This window comes from Cherax quadricarinatus, chromosome 30 (assembly GCF_038502225.1).
Source record: "Cherax quadricarinatus isolate ZL_2023a chromosome 30, ASM3850222v1, whole genome shotgun sequence".
Classification (NCBI taxonomy): Eukaryota; Metazoa; Arthropoda; class Malacostraca; order Decapoda; family Parastacidae; genus Cherax; species Cherax quadricarinatus.
Genome location: NC_091321.1, coordinates 26,819,169 through 26,839,723, shown reverse-complemented (window position 1 = coordinate 26,839,723; position 20,555 = coordinate 26,819,169). Strand labels below are relative to the sequence as shown.

General features: G+C 44.3%; 1 protein-coding gene across 2 annotated transcripts in view; it reads right to left on the bottom strand.

Annotated features, from left to right (window-relative positions):
• The window catches only part of LOC128692768 (high affinity cAMP-specific and IBMX-insensitive 3',5'-cyclic phosphodiesterase 8B), a 659,454-nt gene that overhangs the window by 370,262 nt on the left and 268,637 nt on the right, over positions 1–20,555 (bottom strand). For both annotated transcript variants that reach the window (XM_070090034.1, XM_070090035.1), the window contains exon 4: positions 13,875–14,177. In XM_070090034.1, the coding sequence (XP_069946135.1) occupies positions 13,875–14,022 (148 nt within the window). In that variant the 5' untranslated portion in view covers positions 14,023–14,177. The remainder of the gene's footprint in view (positions 1–13,874; positions 14,178–20,555) is intronic.

The following is a 20,555-nucleotide window of genomic DNA, read 5'->3' as shown; positions in this document are numbered from 1 at the left end:
GAAGTGATTAGCTAGAACCATTTTCGAGATTGAATGAAAAAAAAAAGAAGCGAACGAACACTTTAAATATACGAAAGTTGACTAACAGCAATCAGTTACTGGGTTTGACCTTTCCAGTGTATGGCGCATTATCTAGAATGAGAGTACTAAGCGTGTTCAGTTGAACCTAGCAAAATGAACGTTCGAACACCTCACAATATACGCAAAACACACACTAATGCCCATCACCAGCCTCCAAGATACACACTGATCCACATCACCAGCCTCCAAGATACACACTGATGCCCATCACCAGCCTCCAAGACACACACTGATCCCCATCACCAGCCTCCAAGACACACACTGATCCCCATCACCAGCCTCCAAGACACACACTGATCCCCATCACCAGCCTCCAAGACACACACTGATCCCCATCACCAGCCTCCAAGACACACACTGATCCCCATCACCAGCCTCCAAGATACACACTGATCCATATCACCAGCCTCCAAGATACACACTGATGCCCATCACCAGCCTCCAAGACACACACTGATCCCTATCACCAGCCTCGAAGATACACACTGATGCCCATCACCAGCTTGAAAGACACACACTGACCCCCATCACCAGCTTCCAAGACACACACTGACCCCCATCACCAGCTTCCAAGACACACACTGACCCCCATCACCAGCCTCCAAGAAAAACACTGATCCCCATCACCAGCCTCCAACATACACACTGATGCCCATCACCAGCCTCCAACATACACACTGATCCCCATCACCAGCCTCCAAGATACTGATCCCCATCACCAGCCTCCAAGATACACACTGATGCCCATTACCAGCCTCCAAGACACACACTGATGCCCATCACCAGCCTCCAAGATACACACTGATCCCCATCACCAGCCTCCAAGATACACACTGATGCCCATCACCAGCCTACAACACACACACTGATGCCCATCACCAGCCTCCAAGACACACACTGATCCCCATCACCATCCTCCAAGACACACACTGACCCCCATCACCAGCCTCCAAGACACACACTGACCCCCATCACCAGCCTCCAAGACACACACTGATGCCCATCACCAGCCTCCAAGACACACACTGATCCCCATCACCAGCCTCCAAGACGCACACTGATGCCCATCACCAGCCTCCAAGACACACACTGATGCCCATCACCAGCCTCCAAGATACACACTTATCCCCATCACCAGCCTCCAAGACACACACTGATCCCCATCACCAGCCTCCAAGACACACACTGATCCCCATCACCAGCCTCCAAGATACACACTGATCCCCATCACCAGCCTCCAAGATACACACTGACCCCCATCACCAGCCTCCAAGACACACACTGACCCAAATCACCAGCCTCCAAGATACACACTGACCCCCATCACCAGCCTCCAAGATACACACTGACCCCCATCACCAGCCTCCAAGATACACACTGATCCCCATTACCAGCCTCCAAGATACACACTGATGCCCATTACCAGCCTCCAAGACACACACTGATGCCCATCACCAGCCTCCAAGATACACACTGATCCCCATCACCAGCCTCCAAGATACACACTGATCCCCATCACCAGCCTCCAAGATACACACTGACCCCCATCACCAGCCTCCAAGACACACACTGATCCCCATCACCAGCCTCCAAGATACACACTGATGCCCATCACCAGCCTCCAAGACACACACTGATGCCCATCACCAGCCTCCAATATACACACTGATCCCCATCACCAGCCTCCAAGATACACACTGACGCCCATCACCAGCCTCCAAGACACACACTGATGCCCATCACCAGCCTCCAAGACACACACTGATGCCCATCACCTGCCCCCAAGACACACACTGACCCCCATCACCAGTCTCCAAGACACACACTGACCCCCATCACCAGCCTCCAAGATACACACTGATGCCCATCACCAGCCTCCAAGACACACTGATCCCCATCACCAGCCTCCAAGATACACACTGATGCCCATCACCAGCCTCCAAGATACACACTTATCCCCATCACCAGCCTCCAAGACACACACTGATCCCCATCACCAGCCGCCAAGACACACACTGATCCCCATCACCAGCCTCCAAGACACTGACCCCCATCACCAGCCTCCAAGACACTGATGCCCATCACCAGCCTCCAAGACACACACTGACCCCCATCACCAGCCTCCAAGACACACACTGATACCCATCACCAGCCTCCAAGATACACACTGATCCCCATCACCAGCCTCCAAGACACACACTGATCCCCATCACCATCCTCCAAGACACACACTGATGCCCATCACCAGCCTCCAAGATACACAATGATCCCCATCACCAGCCTCCAAGACACACACTGATCCCCATCACCAGCCTCCAAGATACACACTGATGCCCATCACCAGCCTCCAAGACACACACTGATCCCCATCACCAGCCTCCAAGACACTGATGCCCATCACCAGCCTCCAAGACACACTCACTAATGCCCATCACCAGCCTCCAAGACACACACTGATCCCCATCACCAGCCTCCAAGACACACACTGATCCCCATCACCAGCCTCCAAGACACACACTGATCCCCATCACCAGCCTCCAAGACACACACTGATCCCCATCACCAGCCTCCAAGACACACACTGATCCCCATCACCAGCCTCCAAGACACACACTGATGCCCATCACCAGCCTCCAAGATACACACTGATCCCCATCACCAGCCTCCAAGATACACACTGATGCCCATCACCAGCCTCCAAGACACACACTGATGCCCATCACCAGCCTCCAAGACATACACTGATGCCCATCACCAGCCTCCAAGACACACACTGATGCCCATCACCAGCCTCCAAGACACACACTGATGCCCATCACCAGCCTCCAAGACACACACTGATGCCCATCACCAGCCTCCAAGACACACACTGATGCCCATCACCAGCCTCCAAGACACACACTGATGCCCATCACCAGCCTCCAAGACACACACTGATGCCCATCACCAGCCTCCAAGACATACACTGATGCCCATCACCAGCCTCCAAGACACACACTGACCCCATCACCAGCCTCCAAGACACACACTGACCCCATCACCAGCCTCCAAGACACACACTGACCCCATCACCAGCCTCCAAGACACACACTGACCCCATCACCAGCCTCCAAGACTCTTCACTCACTGTTTTAAGAAAATATTGCTTGGTAGACATGTTTTCAAGAAGAATTACCGAAGAAATCTTTCAAATATGAATCAAGACTAATCCACAAGTTACAGCAGAAACAAACAGGACGACGTTTCTGTCCGACTCGGACCAAATCGGTCAAAATCTGCGCGAGTTATTTATGTATTGTTCCAGTCAGGATATTGTGCGTTTTCGTTTTTCATGAATCAAGAGTAAGTGTGATGAAGACAGTGATACCATTGTAACTCATCTATTGTCCATATTAACTCTTACTGTCTTATTAAGCTTAAGTTAGTGTTAAGTTTGCCAGAAATGCTGTATATAAAGGTTATAGATTATTATATTCCTTTGTGCAAACATGTATCATATCAAAATAAGTATTATTATTATTATTATTATTATTATTATTATTATTATAGAAGGAATCCCTCGCGGGAAATACATAAGTAACAAATATCTCAATATCAATTAAATTTACATTATACATCATTAATTTCTGTTCGCTAAATGTTGTTTTTACCACAACATTTTCGATCACATTTTCAAATGTTGAAGAACTTTGGATGTTGGAAGGAATCAAACTAATGGAAGCATCGGTGGCACATGAGTTTCAACACTCCATACTCAATTACACCTGGCTGCTGGCACTGCTCACAGGCAGGCGGGGGTATATTTGGCACTTACACACACACACACACACACACACACACACACACACACACACACACACTGCTTGGCACTTTCAACATTTTCTCGCTATTTCAGAAGTGTGTTGGCGTTAAGGAAGGCGGCGCTAAGGCCCGGAACACTGCGCGCGCACACACACACATACACACGGAGGATAAACAAACAAGTTGTCTCCCCGTCACGGTACAAGTGCTTATATACTGCCACCGTCCTGCTGCTGCTGCTGCTGCTGCTCTCCATCTTATCTACACAGATAACGCTTATCCACCAACAAACAGTACAATATGTATACGCGAAGAAAGAGCTATCTATCAACACCCACTACACCATTTCTTATAGTCGAAGAAATAATCACCAACACCCACCACAGTGTCATACCCTACCTGGAGGGCATTTCGGGGATCAACGCCCCCTCAGTCCAGGAGATATACAGTACCCACTACACTATGTCTTACCCTCAGTGTATATAATACACTACACACGTAGTTACACAATAAGCTTAGCGAGTGTCATTAACTTCATTATAATAACGAGGATGATAAGTGTCATGAAAGTGACAAGAGTGAAAATGAAAGTGACAAGAGTGAAAATGAAAGTGCAAAACTTCAGTAACGGGAGTTGGAATGATGAAAGTGATAATTAGACCGAAGACGATGATGAAAATGAACACAATATGATTAATGATACCGGCGAGGAAGACAGTAATATTGACAAACAAATTAACGAAGGAGAAAAATAACGTGGCCTCCCTTATAAATCTCTCTCATAACCTCTCTATAAACCCCTCAACCTCCCTTATAAACCTCTCTCAAACTCTATAAACCCCTCAACCTCCCTTATAAACCTCTCTATAAACCCCTAAACCTCTTATAAACCTCTCTCAAACTCTCTATAAACCCCTAAACCTCTCTTATAAACCTCTCATAACCTCTCTATAAACCCCTCAGCTTCCCTTATAAACCTCTCTCAAACTCTATAAACCCCTCAACCTCTTATAAACGTCTCTCAAACTCTCTATAACCTCTCAACCTCTCTTATAAACCTCTCTCAAACTCTTATATAAACTCCTCAACCTCTCATAAATATCTCTCATAAACTCTCTATAAACCCCTCGACTCTTATAAACCTCTCTCAAACTCTATAAACCCCTCAAACTGTCTTATAAACCTCTCAAACTCTTATATAAACCCCTCAAACACTCTTATAAACCTCTGAAACTCTTATAAACCTCAGACTGTTTTTTTAGAAACAACTGAGAGAGAACGTTGCAAACTGTCGAGTACAGTATTATACAGTACAAATTCAACATTACACTGACTCATAGTGGACTGGTAATGTTTTGTCAGTCTTGTTTACTAACAATTACTATACTCTTTACACAAGCTTAATAACCAACCATACTTTATAAAGTAATACATTATGTATTAAAGTTGGTAGAATTACCCACACTGTTAGGTAAAAGAACACAAGTGTAACTAATGTGACGTTTTATTGTGGCAACGTTTCGCTCTCAAGCTCCTGGAGAGCGAAACGTTGCCGCAATGTTACGTTAGTTGTACTTGTCCTTTTTACCTAATATAAAAAATTCTATATGCACGTTACCTCTTACGATGTTATAACTGTTATATCAGTGCTCTCGTAGTGAACACTGACAACCAGTAACATCAGTGTTCTCGTAATGAACACTGACAACCAGTAACATCAGTGTTCTCGTAATGAACACTGACAACCAGTAACATCAGTGTTCTCGTAGTGAACACTGACAGTAACATCAGTGTTCTCGTAGTGAACACTGACAGTAACATCAGTGTTCTCGTAGTGAACACTGACAGTAACATCAGTGTTCTCGTAGTGAACACTGACAACCAGTAATATCAACACTAGGTAGAGAATCTTGGGTAATTAAGGAGCCTAACAGTGATTGTCACCTTGAACGACTCCACCTTGTTTCAAGGCACTTCACCAACCTCCCCTGAGTATACAAGTAGCGTACTAAAAGTATACGAATCATGTAGGTTCTGTATATCCAATACTTGTGTCAAATATATACAATACCTGTCTCGTAGCTAGAAAAGTTAGGTGTACATAAGAGTTACAATAAAACTGAGAACCCTAAGCCCGGAGGGGCTCCAGAAGCGACTTGAGTTCACATTGCTTAAAAATTTTGGGTCTACTGTACGAGAAGGGATTGCGAAGGGGCCCCTCATAACAGTTCAAGCTTCAGGGCCTCAAAAATGTAGGTCTGCCACTTCAATAAGGTGATTAAGAGTGAACATGAAGAAACACCAGCCAGGAAGGTAGTGTTGTACATGGTATAAACAGTGGTAATTGATACCAACAAATTGGTTTAACAAGACATGTGAGAAAACACTAGGATATTTATTAGGAGCCTTGAAGTGATCAAGATCCCAGGACCGAAACGTTTTCTAATAAACCATACCCCCGGCCGGGATTGAACCCGCGGTCATAGAGTCTCAAAACTCCAGCCCGTCGCGTTAGCCACTAGACCAGCTAGCCACAATAAGATTCATCCAACTAGGTATATTTCTACACCATAGGAAAGTTAGCACAGGCACCACTGTGACCACAAATGCAAGTTTTTACAGACGAATCTCCAGCTAGCGTGGCCGTGACGAACTCTAGCTCAAGTCCCTTCACTGCCGTCAACATGACTCAAGAAATCGTAATGACACGATTGCAAACAAACCATACCCCCGGCCGGGATTGAACCCGCGGTCATAGTCTCTCAAAACTCCAGCCCGTCGCGTTAGCCACTAGACTATGACCGCGGGTTCAATCCCGGCCGGGGGTATGGTTTGTTTGCAATCGTGTCATTACGATTTCTTGAGTCATGTTTTCTAATAAAAATGAGCTAATGTTTACTCAAATGTCTTGTCAAGAGGCGCCCGAGTTTCCCTATCTCCTAATATCATGTTTTTTTTCCCCTTATAATGTACCTGTTCATAATTACTATCCCATTTTCTCTGTTTGCTTTCGTAAGGTGAAGTCTAAGAACTTTCCTTAATTCATGGTATAACTTTACCTTACGAAAGCAAAGCAAATGGAATAGTAATTATGGACAAGGTAGATTACAGGGAAAAAAATAACATTAGAAAAGAGGGGAAGTGTGGTGCCCTTTAAAGCAGTCGTGTACACGGTGCCCGCGCCATCACTCTCACCAAATAATTCTAAACTATGTTAAAAATAATCTTGTAGGAGACGATAGTTGAGATAGAAGGTTGAGGAGAGGATGGCTGCTCCTTCAAGGATGGTTGCTCCTTCAAGGATGGCTGCTCCTCCAAGGATGGCTGCTCCTTCAAGGATGGCTGCTCCTTCAAGGATGGTTGCTCCTTCAAGGATGGCTGCTCCTTCAAGGATGGCTGCTCCTTCAAGGATGGCTGCTCCTTCAAGGATGGTTGCTCCTTCAAGGATGGTTGCTCCTTCAAGGATGGCTGCTCCTTCAAGGATGGCTGCTCCTCCAAGGATGGTACTTAGCCATAGTACCATGTCGTGTACTAAGCGCTAATCTTAAAAAATCCTTGTATAAGGTAGAATATAAAGAGGCGAGGTGTTGCAGTAGATGGTTGTGTATCAGAAGCTGCACAAGTTAACTCAGACTAACATAACGTTGAGACCAGTCACGTGACGCCTTTTCAAATTATCACATGAAAATCAATACTTTATTTCCAGTTTTCAGAATTTCAATAAAATTAATGATCTGGCACATTAACACAATCAGTGCCAAATTGTTTATACTTAAGATGGGTCAGAGGTAAGGGTTTGAAGTCGATCAGGAGAGGCATTCTCCAGTAATTACACGGAAGTCAGTTTTAATAAAATTGACAAGTTATAATGGTTACAGCTTGAAATTAATATTAACCTTTCTTTGTGCAAGGCGCAATATTAATAAAAGTTTGAAGTAGATCAGAAGAAGCGTTCTCTAGTTAATTATTTGCAATTCAATGATTCCATGTTCATGAACTATCCCAAACCATACCACGGGCGGGGATAGAACCCGCGATCAGAGAGTCTCTCTGATCGCGGGTTCTATCCCCGCCCGTGGTATGATTTATTTGTAATCGTGTCATTACGATTTCGTGAGTCATGAACTATGTTAGTAAACTGACAAATTTGCATCTACAAAACTTAAAGTTTGGTGTGTACCATCGTCACAGTGAGACGTCACACGTCAAGCTGCAGTCATTAACCACAGACACACGTCAAGCTGCAGTCATTAACCACAGACACACGTCAAGCTGCAGTCATTAACCACAGACACACGTCAAGCTGCAGTCATTCACCACAGACACACGTCAAGCTGCAGTCATTAACCACAGACACACGTCAAGCTGCAGTCATTAACCACAGACACACGTCAAGCTGCAGTCATTAACCACAGACACACGTCAAGCTGCAGTCATTAACCACAGACACACGTCAAGCTGCAGTCATTAACCACAGACACACGTCAAGCTGCAGTCATTAACCACAGACACACGTCAAGCTGCAGTCATTAACCACAGACACACGTCAAGCTGCAGTCATTAACCACAGACACACGTCAAGCTGCAGTCATTAACCACAGACACACGTCAAGCTGCAGTCATTAACCACAGACACACGTCAAGCTGCAGTCATTAACCACAGACACACGTCAAGCTGCAGTCATTAACCACAGACACACGTCAAGCTGCAGTCATTAACCACAGACACACGTCAAGCTGCAGTCATTAACCACAGACACACGTCAAGCTGCAGTCATTAACCACAGACACACGTCAAGCTGCAGTCATTAACCACAGACACACGTCAAGCTGCAGTCATTAACCACAGACACGTCAAGCTGCAGTCATTAACCACAGACACACGTCAAGCTGCAGTCATTAACCACAGACACACGTCAAGCTGCAGTCATTCACCACAGACGCACGTCAAGCTGCAGTCATTAACCACAGACACACGTCAAGCTGCAGTCATTAACCACAGACACACGTCAAGCTGCAGTCATTCACCACAGACACACGTCAAGCTGCAGTCATTCACCACAGACACACGTCAAGCTGCAGTCATTCACCACAGACACACGTCAAGCTGCACTCATTCACCACAGACACACGTCAAGCTGCAGTCATTCACCACAGACACACGTCAAGCTGCAGTCATTCACCACAGACACACGTCAAGCTGCAGTCATTAACCACAGACACACGTCAAGCTGCAGTCATTAACCACAGACACACGTCAAGCTGCAGTCATTAACCACAGACACACGTCAAGCTGCAGTCATTAACCACAGACACACGTCAAGCTGCAGTCATTAACCACAGACACACGTCAAGCTGCAGTCATTAACCACAGACACACGTCAAGCTGCAGTCATTAACCACAGACACACGTCAAGCTGCAGTCATTAACCACAGACACGTCAAGCTGCAGTCATTAACCACAGACACACGTCAAGCTGCAGTCATTAACCACAGACACACGTCAAGCTGCAGTCATTCACCACAGACACACGTCAAGCTGCAGTCATTAACCACAGACACACGTCAAGCTGCAGTCATTAACCACAGACACACGTCAAGCTGCAGTCATTAACCACAGACACACGTCAAGCTGCAGTCATTCACCACAGACACACGTCAAGCTGCAGTCATTCACCACAGACACACGTCAAGCTGCACTCATTCACCACAGACACACGTCAAGCTGCAGTCATTCACCACAGACACACGTCAAGCTGCAGTCATTCACCACAGACACACGTCAAGCTGCAGTCATTAACCACAGACACACGTCAAGCTGCAGTCATTAACCACAGACACACGTCAAGCTGCAGTCATTAACCACAGACACACGTCAAGCTGCAGTCATTAACCACAGACACGTCAAGCTGCAGTCATTAACCACAGACACACGTCAAGCTGCAGTCATTAACCACAGACACACGTCAAGCTGCAGTCATTAACCACAGACACACGTCAAGCTGCAGTCATTAACCACAGACACACGTCAAGCTGCAGTCATTCACCACAGACACACGTCAAGCTGCAGTCATTAACCACAGACACACGTCAAGCTGCAGTCATTCACCACAGACACACGTCAAGCTGCAGTCATTCACCACAGACACGTCAAGCTGCAGTCATTCACCACAGACACACGTCAAGCTGCAGTCATTCACCACAGACACACGTCAAGCTGCAGTCATTCACCACAGACACACGTCAAGCTGCAGTCATTCACCACAGACACACGTCAAGCTGCAGTCATTAACCACAGACACACGTCAAGCTGCAGTCATTAACCACAGACACACGTCAAGCTGCAGTCATTAACCACAGACACACGTCAAGCTGCAGTCATTAACCACAGACACACGTCAAGCTGCAGTCATTAACCACAGACACACGTCAAGCTGCAGTCATTAACCACAGACACACGTCAAGCTGCAGTCATTAACCACAGACACACGTCAAGCTGCAGTCATTAACCACAGACACACGTCAAGCTGCAGTCATTAACCACAGACACACGTCAAGCTGCAGTCATTAACCACAGACACACGTCAAGCTGCAGTCATTCACCACAGACACACGTCAAGCTGCAGTCATTAACCACAGACACACGTCAAGCTGCAGTCATTAACCACAGACACACGTCAAGCTGCAGTCATTAACCACAGACACACGTCAAGCTGCAGTCATTCACCACAGACACACGTCAAGCTGCAGTCATTAACCACAGACACACGTCAAGCTGCAGTCATTAACCACAGACACACGTCAAGCTGCAGTCATTCACCACAGACACACGTCAAGCTGCTGTCATTCACCACAGACACACGTCAAGCTGCAGTCATTAACCACAGACACACGTCAAGCTGCAGTCATTAACCACAGACACACGTCAAGCTGCAGTCATTCACCACAGACACACGTCAAGCTGCAGTCATTAACCACAGACACACGTCAAGCTGCAGTCATTAACCACAGACACACGTCAAGCTGCAGTCATTAACCACAGACACACTCAAGTTATTTTACACAAAATAAATGCATCCTTTTCAATATAAACTTGGTAAAGCGGCTACTTCACACTCCAGTTACACGACCAATTTTTAAAGGTTACAAGCACTATTTGTGGTTACAGGATCAGTCTCTCTGCTTCTGGTTCCGCCTCTCTGCTGGCCACCAACCTTCCATACCTATTCTTAAAGCTATCATTGAATTCTGTCTCTACCACTTCACTATGTTGCTCCACTGCGCGACCACTTTATAGCTAAAGAAATATTTCCTGACATCCTTGTATTGTTATGAGGCCTGGTCACAGACCGGACCGCGGGGGCGTTGACCCCCGAAACACTCTCCAGGTATTAACTTGCAGCTGTGCCCTCGTGTACCTGAGATCAGTCTCAAACTGACTCGCCCTGTCCATCCTCTTAGTATTTTGAAGATGGCTCATCCTCTCTTTTAGTGTCGTCAGGTTTAGCTCCTCTAGTGTCTCCTAATAACTCGTAACACTACCTTTGATGACTTGTAGAGTTTTTTCACTTCCAGAGCCCGGCTATGGGCCAGGTTCGTCTGATACTTGCCTGGTCAACCAGGCTGCTGATGCCGGAGGCCCGCTAACCCACATATCCATCACAGTCTGGTTGATCTGGAACTTATTGCATGGCCTGATTTCCATGTGCAGTGTTACCAGCCAGCCTATCACATCATCGATCTTTCCCATTGACTTCTAACTCGTCTACTGCTACGAGGAAAGTATCGAGTGACCTCTTCTACACTTGTTCCAGCAGTGTTTCTGATATCCACTGGTAAAATGTTGAATAGTCTGGGGCCACAGACGTTGATACAGTATTAACTTACTGTGCTCACTGCACCTTTTCTTTTCACTTGATTTATTTTGCTCTGGACTAGTCTTGTAGCAAACCCTTAACTTTTTACCAGCTTCTTCAGGTGCATTAGTGTTGAAAGACTGAAGCAGGTTAGGTAAGGCTTCATCAAGTTAATACACGGAAATAAAATCCGGTCAAAGAGAACAGGTACATGCCAAAAGTTGCATGAACTTTTTTCCTAGTTACAGTTACATCGTAAATCTGAAGCAGATCGGACGAACCATTCTCGTATTATAAACTAAAACGGCGGAGGAAGAAAAAAATTCAAGGAACCACTTAACTGAGATTACCCCTTTGTTTACACTTTATACTGATGTCTGAAGGACCACTGCAATGGATAAGGGAATACCTGACAGGGAGGCAGCAACGAGTCATGGTACGTGAAGAGGTATCACAGTGGGCGCCTGTTACGAGCGGGGTCCCACAGGGGTCAGTTCTAGGACCAGTGCTATTTTTGATATATGTGAACGACATGATGGAAGGAATAGACTCTGAAGTGTCCCATTTCGCAGATGACGTGAAGTTGATGAGAAGAATTAAATCGGACGAGGATGAGGCAGGACTGCAAAGAGACCTGGAGAGGCTGGACATGTGGTCCAGTAACTGGCTTCTCGAATTCAATCCAGCCAAATGCAAAGTCATGAAGATTGGGGAGGGGCAAAGAAGACCGCAGACAGAGTATAGGCTAGGTGGACAAAGACTACAGACCTCACTCAGGGAGAAAGACCTTGGGGTGACCATAACACCGAGCACATCACCGGAGGCACACATCAACCAAATAACCGCTGCAGCATACGGGCGCCAGGCAAACCTGAGAATAGCGTTCCGATACCTTAATAAGGAATCGTTCAAGACACTGTACACTGTGTATGTTAGGCCCATACTGGAGTATGCAGCACCAGTCTGGAACCCACACCTGGTCAAGCACGTCAAGAAGTTAGAGAAAGTACAAAGGTTTGCAACAAGGCTAGTCCCAGAGCTCAAGGGAATGTCGTACGAGGAAAGGTTAAGGGAAATCGGACTGACGACACTGGAGGACAGAAGGGTCAGGGGAGACATGATAACGACATACAAGATACTGCGGGGAATAGACAAGGTGGACAGAGATAGGATGTTCAAGAGAGGGGACACAGGGACAAGGGGTCACAACTGGAAGCTGAAGACTCAGACGAGTCACAGGGACGTTAGGAAGTAGTTCTTCAGTCATAGAGGTGTCAGCAAGTGGAATAGCCTAGCAAGTGAAGTAGTGGAGGCAGGAACCATACATAGTTTTAAGAAGAGGTATGAAAAAGCTCAGGAAGCAGAGAGAGAGAGGATCCAGTAGCGATCAGTGAAGAGGCGGGGCCAGGAGCTAAGTCTCGACCCCTGCAACCACAATTAGGTGAGTACAATTAGGTGACTACACACACACACACACACACACACACACACACACACACACACACACACACACACACACACACACACACACACACACACACACACACACACACCCCACTTGTTACATTTATTTTATTAGTGGACAGTCGCACTCTTACCTTAGTAAGATTTATACTCTGAAGGTAAGAGGACATTTCTAAAAGACTTTCCATATTTAAGAGGAGCAAGATGTGCCGTTCATGATGCAAGTTGATGGAATGATGGTTAAGAAGAAATCATGTTTGGATTAGTAACCCAGCATTGTTATTAACCCAGAATAACCCACTTGGGCCTTGCTTAGGTACTCCCACAGGAAGCAAGCCACAACAATCATCTAACATCCAGATATCTATTTACTGCTAGGTAACATGGGCAGCAGGTGTTAGGAACATAATAACATAAGAAAGAAGGAACACTGCAACAGGCCTACTGACCCACGCGGAGCAGGTCCATGCCCCCCCCCCCGGATTAGACCAATGACCCCCTCCCCCGGATTAGCCCAATGACCCACCCAGTCCGGTCATCTCCACTCAAGGATGGAGCACTGCACCAGACTCAGCAGCACAAGCTAGTCAGGTTCAACTCACACCCACCCACACCTACTCATAGGCTCTCCCTACCCAGGATTTGATCCAGAGATACGATGAGTGTACTCACCTTGATGCTGGTTGTGAGTGAGTGGTGTTGGTTGAGTGGTGGGAGGCTGGTGGTTGGCAGCGCTGTGGGAGTGTGACGGTGAACTGTCATTCTCACCACAGTAGATGACGCCCGTGTGTGAGACATGAAGGCTGGGCGTGCACCCCATGATTGATGCTGCTGCTGTTGCTGCTGCTGCCGCCGCCGCTGCTGCCGCCGCTGCCGCTGCTGCTGCCGCTGCTGCTGCTGCTGCTGCTGCTGCTGGCCTGCGCCCACCACCACCATCACCGCCCACACCTACACTGCCTCCTAGCCGACACCACCCTGAGGAAGGAGAGACCAAGGTATGGAACACAACATAAAAGATATTAAACATATGACCAATATTAACACTAACAGAAATTGTGCGCGCGCGCACACATGCACACACATGTTAGGACGCATTTCTTCAGTTACAGAGTTGTCAGGAAATGGAATAGTCTAGGAAGTGATATAGAGGAGGCAGGATCCATATATAGCTTTAAGAAGAGGTATGATAAAGCTCATGGAGCAGGAAGAGTGACCTAGTAGCGACCAGTGAAGAGGCGGGGCCAGGAGCTGTGACTCGACCCCTGCAACCACAACTACGTGAGCACACACACACACACACACACACACACACACACACACACAACCTGCAAATTTAGGTATAGCTGTCAGTAACATCAAGAACTTTGTACACGCCATACTTCAGTCACATCCTGGAGTACGCAGCGCCACTATGGAACCCACATCTGATAAAAATATAAAGAAGCTGGAAAAAATGCAAAAAATTATAACAAGACTAATCCCAGAGGTGAGGGAGAAGACGTGTGAGGAGAGACTAGAGCTTAACCCGATGACACTGGAGGACAGGAGCACCAGGGGCGACATGGTTACGACATACAAAATACTGAGAGGAATTGACAAGGTAGACAAAGCGAGTCTGAGAATGGATCTCGTGTACATTATAGCACAGCGGGAAGTTAAAACCACAAACGAGTCACAGGGCTGTTAGGAAATACTTTAGTCTTAGTGATCAAGTGGAACGACCTAGACAATAAAGTGGTAGAGGTAGGATCAATACATAGTTTTAAGAACAGGAATGACAGTGCTCGCGCAGCCAGGATAGTGGTAACCAGTGGATTTTAAGGGTTCTCGGTAATTTAAATGCTTAAATTGGCTCTAAATGGGCCATAAATAATCTCTGTATTTGTTCCAGTTCTGATATCTCCACTGCCCTGAACGGGGCTGTCAACACTGAGCAGTATTCTATATGAGGGAGCACAAGATATCTCAAGTCGCACCATTGGCATTATTCCTGTTATTTTGAAAGTTCTCATTATCCATTCTATCATCTTTCTGCCAGTCGTGACCTTGATCTTATTGAGTTCTTTGAAAGATCAGATGACATAATTACTCCCAGGTCTTTCATGTGTTTCTTTCCTTCTATTTGAAGATCTTGAGTTTTGTATACAGTGTTCGTTTTAAGTTCTTCATTCTTTCCACATCTAAGCAGTTGGAACTTATCACCATTGAACGTCATGTAATTCTCCACTGCCCACTGGAAAACACTGCTTATATCTTCCTGTAACCTTTCAGTGTCTTGTACCGAAAGTGATTTTCATCCTTATTTTAGTGTCAACTGGTAATGGTGATACAGAACAGTGACAAGTGTTTTCATTTATGTCTGCTATGAGGATAAGAAACAGCAGCGGTGACAGGACAGTGCTTTGGGGAACCGAGTTTTTTTTTACCTCGTTGATCTTGGATTTTGCTCTGCGTTCTATGTTAGAAACTTAAAAATTCACCTACCTATCTTCCCCAATATGCCTATGTCCCCCATTTTGTGTGCAGTCACCAAATGCCTTTGCAAAATCTGTGTATATTACATTTGTGTTTTGGTTTTCTTTCAACGTCTCTGTGATCCTGTTATATTGGTTTAGCAGTTGTGACAGGAATGATCTTCAAGTTCTAAAACCATGTTAGTTTGGATTATGCAGACTCTGCTGTTCCATGATGTTTGTAATTTGGCATCTCATCATTATTTCGAAGACTTTTGTAAGTATAACATTAGGGCTACTGTTCTGTAATTTTTGGCTTGTACTCTACTACCTCCCTTATGTAAAGGAACTGTCTGCACTCTTTAAGGGCTCTGGTATTTTACCTAGATCCAAAATCTTTTTCCAAAGAATACTGAGACCTTATTTAAGTAGTACACTTTCCACTCTTTGGTAAATAAGGAATTCCACGAATCTGGTCCAGGTGCTGACTGAGTGGGCATCTTTTCAATTTCTTTTTCAAATTCTATAGGATTAGTACTAATGTCAGTTAGTTGACCTGCGATGCATTTCGATGGAATGAAAAAGGTTCCTGCATCCTCTGCCTTGCTGTCATTTGGTGGGTTGCTGAACACTGACTCATATTGGTCTTTTAGAATTTTGCTCATTTCCTGTTCAACATCAGCATACGAATCTCCTCTTGTTAATGGTCCGTTTCTACATTTAGTTCTTAGCCTTGATTTTGCATACGAACAGAAATATTTGGGGTTTCTTGCAATATCCTTGATGGCCTTTTGTTCCCTTTATGTTTCTTCTGTTTGTTACGACATCTTAGATTTTTGCTCTAAATTGATCTCTCGGGTAAGAATATCTCTCATTTTTTGTGACGTTCATGTTTTTAAGCAATTCGGTAACCCGTTTTCTTCTATTGTAGCATCTCCTACGTTATCTTTTTATATCCTATCTTCTAGGTTTCCTTAGTGGTACATATTTAATACAGACTTTGTATGCTTGTGTGTTCAGCTTCTCCAGACACTGGTGAGGATTTAGGTTGCTCATGTCTAACCCAGGATATGTATGTCTGATAGTTCTCGGTTAACACTGTTAAATTTACTAAATTTACTGAACATCCCGTCTCTAACATTAGTGATACAGTTCCCTAACCCTGAGTTAATACTCGTTTGAGCTTCTATGATGTTGTGATCAGAGTATATCGCTTTTGTAGCTGTTATGTCTCTGATTAGTTCGTGATTGTTGTGAATATCAAATCCAGGGTATTTTCATTTCTCGTGGGATCAGTTATCTGTTGGTTCAATGCGAACTTTTCACAAAGCCTCATTAGTTCCCTGGTATGTACCTGTTGAGCCAGGGTGCTTCCAGGAACTATTTCTTGTATAGCGTTGTGATGAGCCATCTTCCATTTTACATTTGGGAGACTGAAATCTTCAAGAAAGAAAATATTTGGTGTGGGATTTTCCAGCCTTTCAATACATCTAGCTATCTTCCTTGTCTGATCTGTGAGTTCCTCAGTAGTTGCTGACGCTGGTTTATATACTAGGATAATTACCACTTTTATTTTCTACTTAAATACCTAGAACTTCTACTGTATCATTCGATGAATTCAGCAGTTTTGTGAAACAAAAAAATATCTTTCAGAGTCCTACTCCTCCCTGTGACCCATTAATTCTGTCACATCTACACATATTATAGTTTTTTATCATTATCTCACCATCCAAAACATCCATTGTATGTTTTTCTGCACATGTTCTTAATTTGGCATTCGTCTCTGTGAGGAGCCCACAGATATAACTTTTATTTTTATTGGCTTTTAAACCCTGAATATTTGCAAAAATGAGTGAAGATTTACTATTTGAGATGCTTTGGTTTGGTCTGATTTGAGTCTGAGTTTCTGCTGAACATTGGCTGAGGAACTCTGATACGTAGAATTTCGATGGTGCATCAGTCCATGCTGCCTCAGACACCAGGCTCCGTAATGTTGACATTCTCATTATAACTTCTCAGTCTGAAGTCGACTCCAGGCTGAGGGACTCATTACCTCAAACTACTCCTCATCTTCCACCGTTCTTCTCTGTATTGGACTGAAGAAGCAGCTGGTTAGTGAAACGTTATCACAAAAAAGATTCTCAAATGTTGTAGAAGTGTTCTGTCAGTGTTTCTAGTACACAACTTTCCACACTGAACAACAAGGAAGGAATATGATAAGAACAACAGAACAATAAATATTACTGAGCAGCAGTGAAAGCATTAACGATCAAAGCAACATTTCTCATCTTAGAAGATTTTAAATACAGGGAAATCAACTGGGAGATCTGTCACCCCATTAAAGTAACTGAAGAGATGGAAAGTCAAACTCGGTAGAATACTGACGAGAATATTCACGAACCAACATATGGAGATAATGATAAGAAGGAAAGACAAACCTATGAGACTCGATCTCAATCCTTAATTCATGTCAACGTGATAATGATAAAATGATTGAAAGTGGAGAACTTGCAGGAGCCAGTGGCAGAACTGACACCGAAGACAGACATGGAGAAACTTAGTGTAAATCAGAAAACAAAGAGAGTTCGTAGTTTAAGTAAGGATTTGCATACCTACGTAGGATTTTTATTCCTTCTTCTTACACTTCTCCTGAGAAACAAAATTCTGTGTGTACAAATGTTGAAGAACCTTGCTGAGTTGGGACTGCAAGAATACCACAAGGAACACCCAGCTCAAGAAACCAGCTAATATTAAAAGAGGTAAGTGTCTAAGGCATGAAAAGATTTTTATGGATCTTTATAAATAAAGAAGAACAAAGATCAGATATGAAATAAGAAAAAGACACTAGGATAAGATAGAATCATCCCATTAATGGTGAAGGAGATGAAGTCCTGAGTAAGCTGCTAACAATACTTTATAACATTCCACTGAGAGACCGGAAAGACGGCAGACAGCAGGAGAGCAGACAGCAGGAGAGCAGACAGCAGGAGAGCAGACAGCAGGAGAGCAGACACGACATGCACACCTTGTGTTCCATGATTGTTCACGTACCTATGACAACTTATCCCAAGTTACAACAAAAATAGTATTGTCATGCTAATTGCTAAACTGGTCTTGAAATTGTTATATCACCGAGTTAGGAGATGACTTTATAGAAGTTAGAACTAGCAGGTTTTGCGTCTGGCAACACTGTTAAGGTAACATACTGTCCACTGGTCCTAGCATTATATTTTTTATGAAAGAAGGAAAACTGAGTACTGAAATAAAGTACAAGTCTGTAAAATTTGGCCGCCATCTTATGTTCATAAGAGAGAGAAGACCAGCAGTCCCGCCAGAGTGCAAAATATTTAACAAGGATGGTGGAACTTCCCTGGATGGTCGCTCTCTACTAGACTTTGTCTGATTCAAGAAATGTATGGCAAACTAACAAAGTAATATTAATAAGAAATAATGGTGAAATGTGTTTTAAAGAAAATAGGAAACATTACTGACACTGTCAGCTGACATAAACACTTGGTTGTTTGTGATGTAAACAACAAGACCTTGACTGACACTGTCAGCTGACAAACACTTGGTTGTGTTGCAAACAGGTTTGCAGCACACTTGGTTGTGTTGTAAACAGGTTTGCAGCACACTTGGTTGTGTTGTAAACAGGTTTGCAGCAAATAATGTTTGGGATTATTAATTAACCGTTTGCAAGTTTAATTATTAATTACCTATTAGTAATGTACATGTGTAATAAAAAAAAACAAATTTACAACAAGAAAAATTTCGTTGTTAAGGATATTTGAAGATATTTAAGATATTTTGTGGTAACTGAATTCGAAAATGGCAGAAGGTTTTTCAAAATGGCGCTAGTTTGTGAGATATTACATACGTACCTTCAATTAACAGGAAACTTAAGCATAATTCTTGTATCAGTACTGACACTTTGTATATGAAAATAGTTTTAATAAAGATTAAAATTCATTTTTTTAGTGATTTAATATTTAATGAAAGGAGTTATCAACAACGATCACGTGACAATATTGTAACTTTTTTTTTTCCAGATAAACATGAATTCTTCACGAATAGCCTGCTTAAACAATCCCCATGCATTTTGCTACATTTGTGGCGAATACTTTTTGCAAAAACAAAGGAAAAAACATCAAATATTTTGTAAAACAAGATTATTTTGTTTATTTTGGAGTGGCACTTGGAGCCCAAGATGGTTTGTAAAACCTGTGTAGAATGCTTACGACAGTGGAAAAATGTGCCAATTCTAAGGGTAAAACAACATCCAGTATTGGGCCTTTGCTTAGGCGAGATGGGACATACACAGATGACAGCAAAGAAATGAGTGAGATACTAAAGTCCCAATACAACTCAGTATTCAGTGAGCCGTAACCCTGACTAAGGGTTGACAGTCTAAATAAATTCTTTATGGACGAGACCCAAAATTTGGTCATTTCAAAAATCTCGGATATTATCCTAACACCACAAGACTTTGAAAAGGCAGTAAATGACATGCCCATGCACTCTGCCCCAGGCCCAGACTCATGGAACTCCGTGTTCATCAAGAACTGCAAGAAGCCCCTATCACGTACCTTCAACATTCTGTGGAGAGGGAGCATAGACACAGGGGTCATCCCACACACACTTAAAACAACAGACATAGCCCCACTCCACAAAGGTAGCAGTAAAGCAATTGCAAAGAACTACCGACCGATAGCACTAACATCCCATATCATAAAAATCTTTGAAAGGGTTCTAAGAAGCAAGATCGCCAACCGCCTAGATACCTATCAATTACACAACCCAGGGCAACGCGAGTTTAGAGCAGGTCGCTCCTGCCTGTCCCAGCTGCTGGACCACTATGACAAGGTCTTGGATGCTGTAGAGGATAAACAAAATACAGATG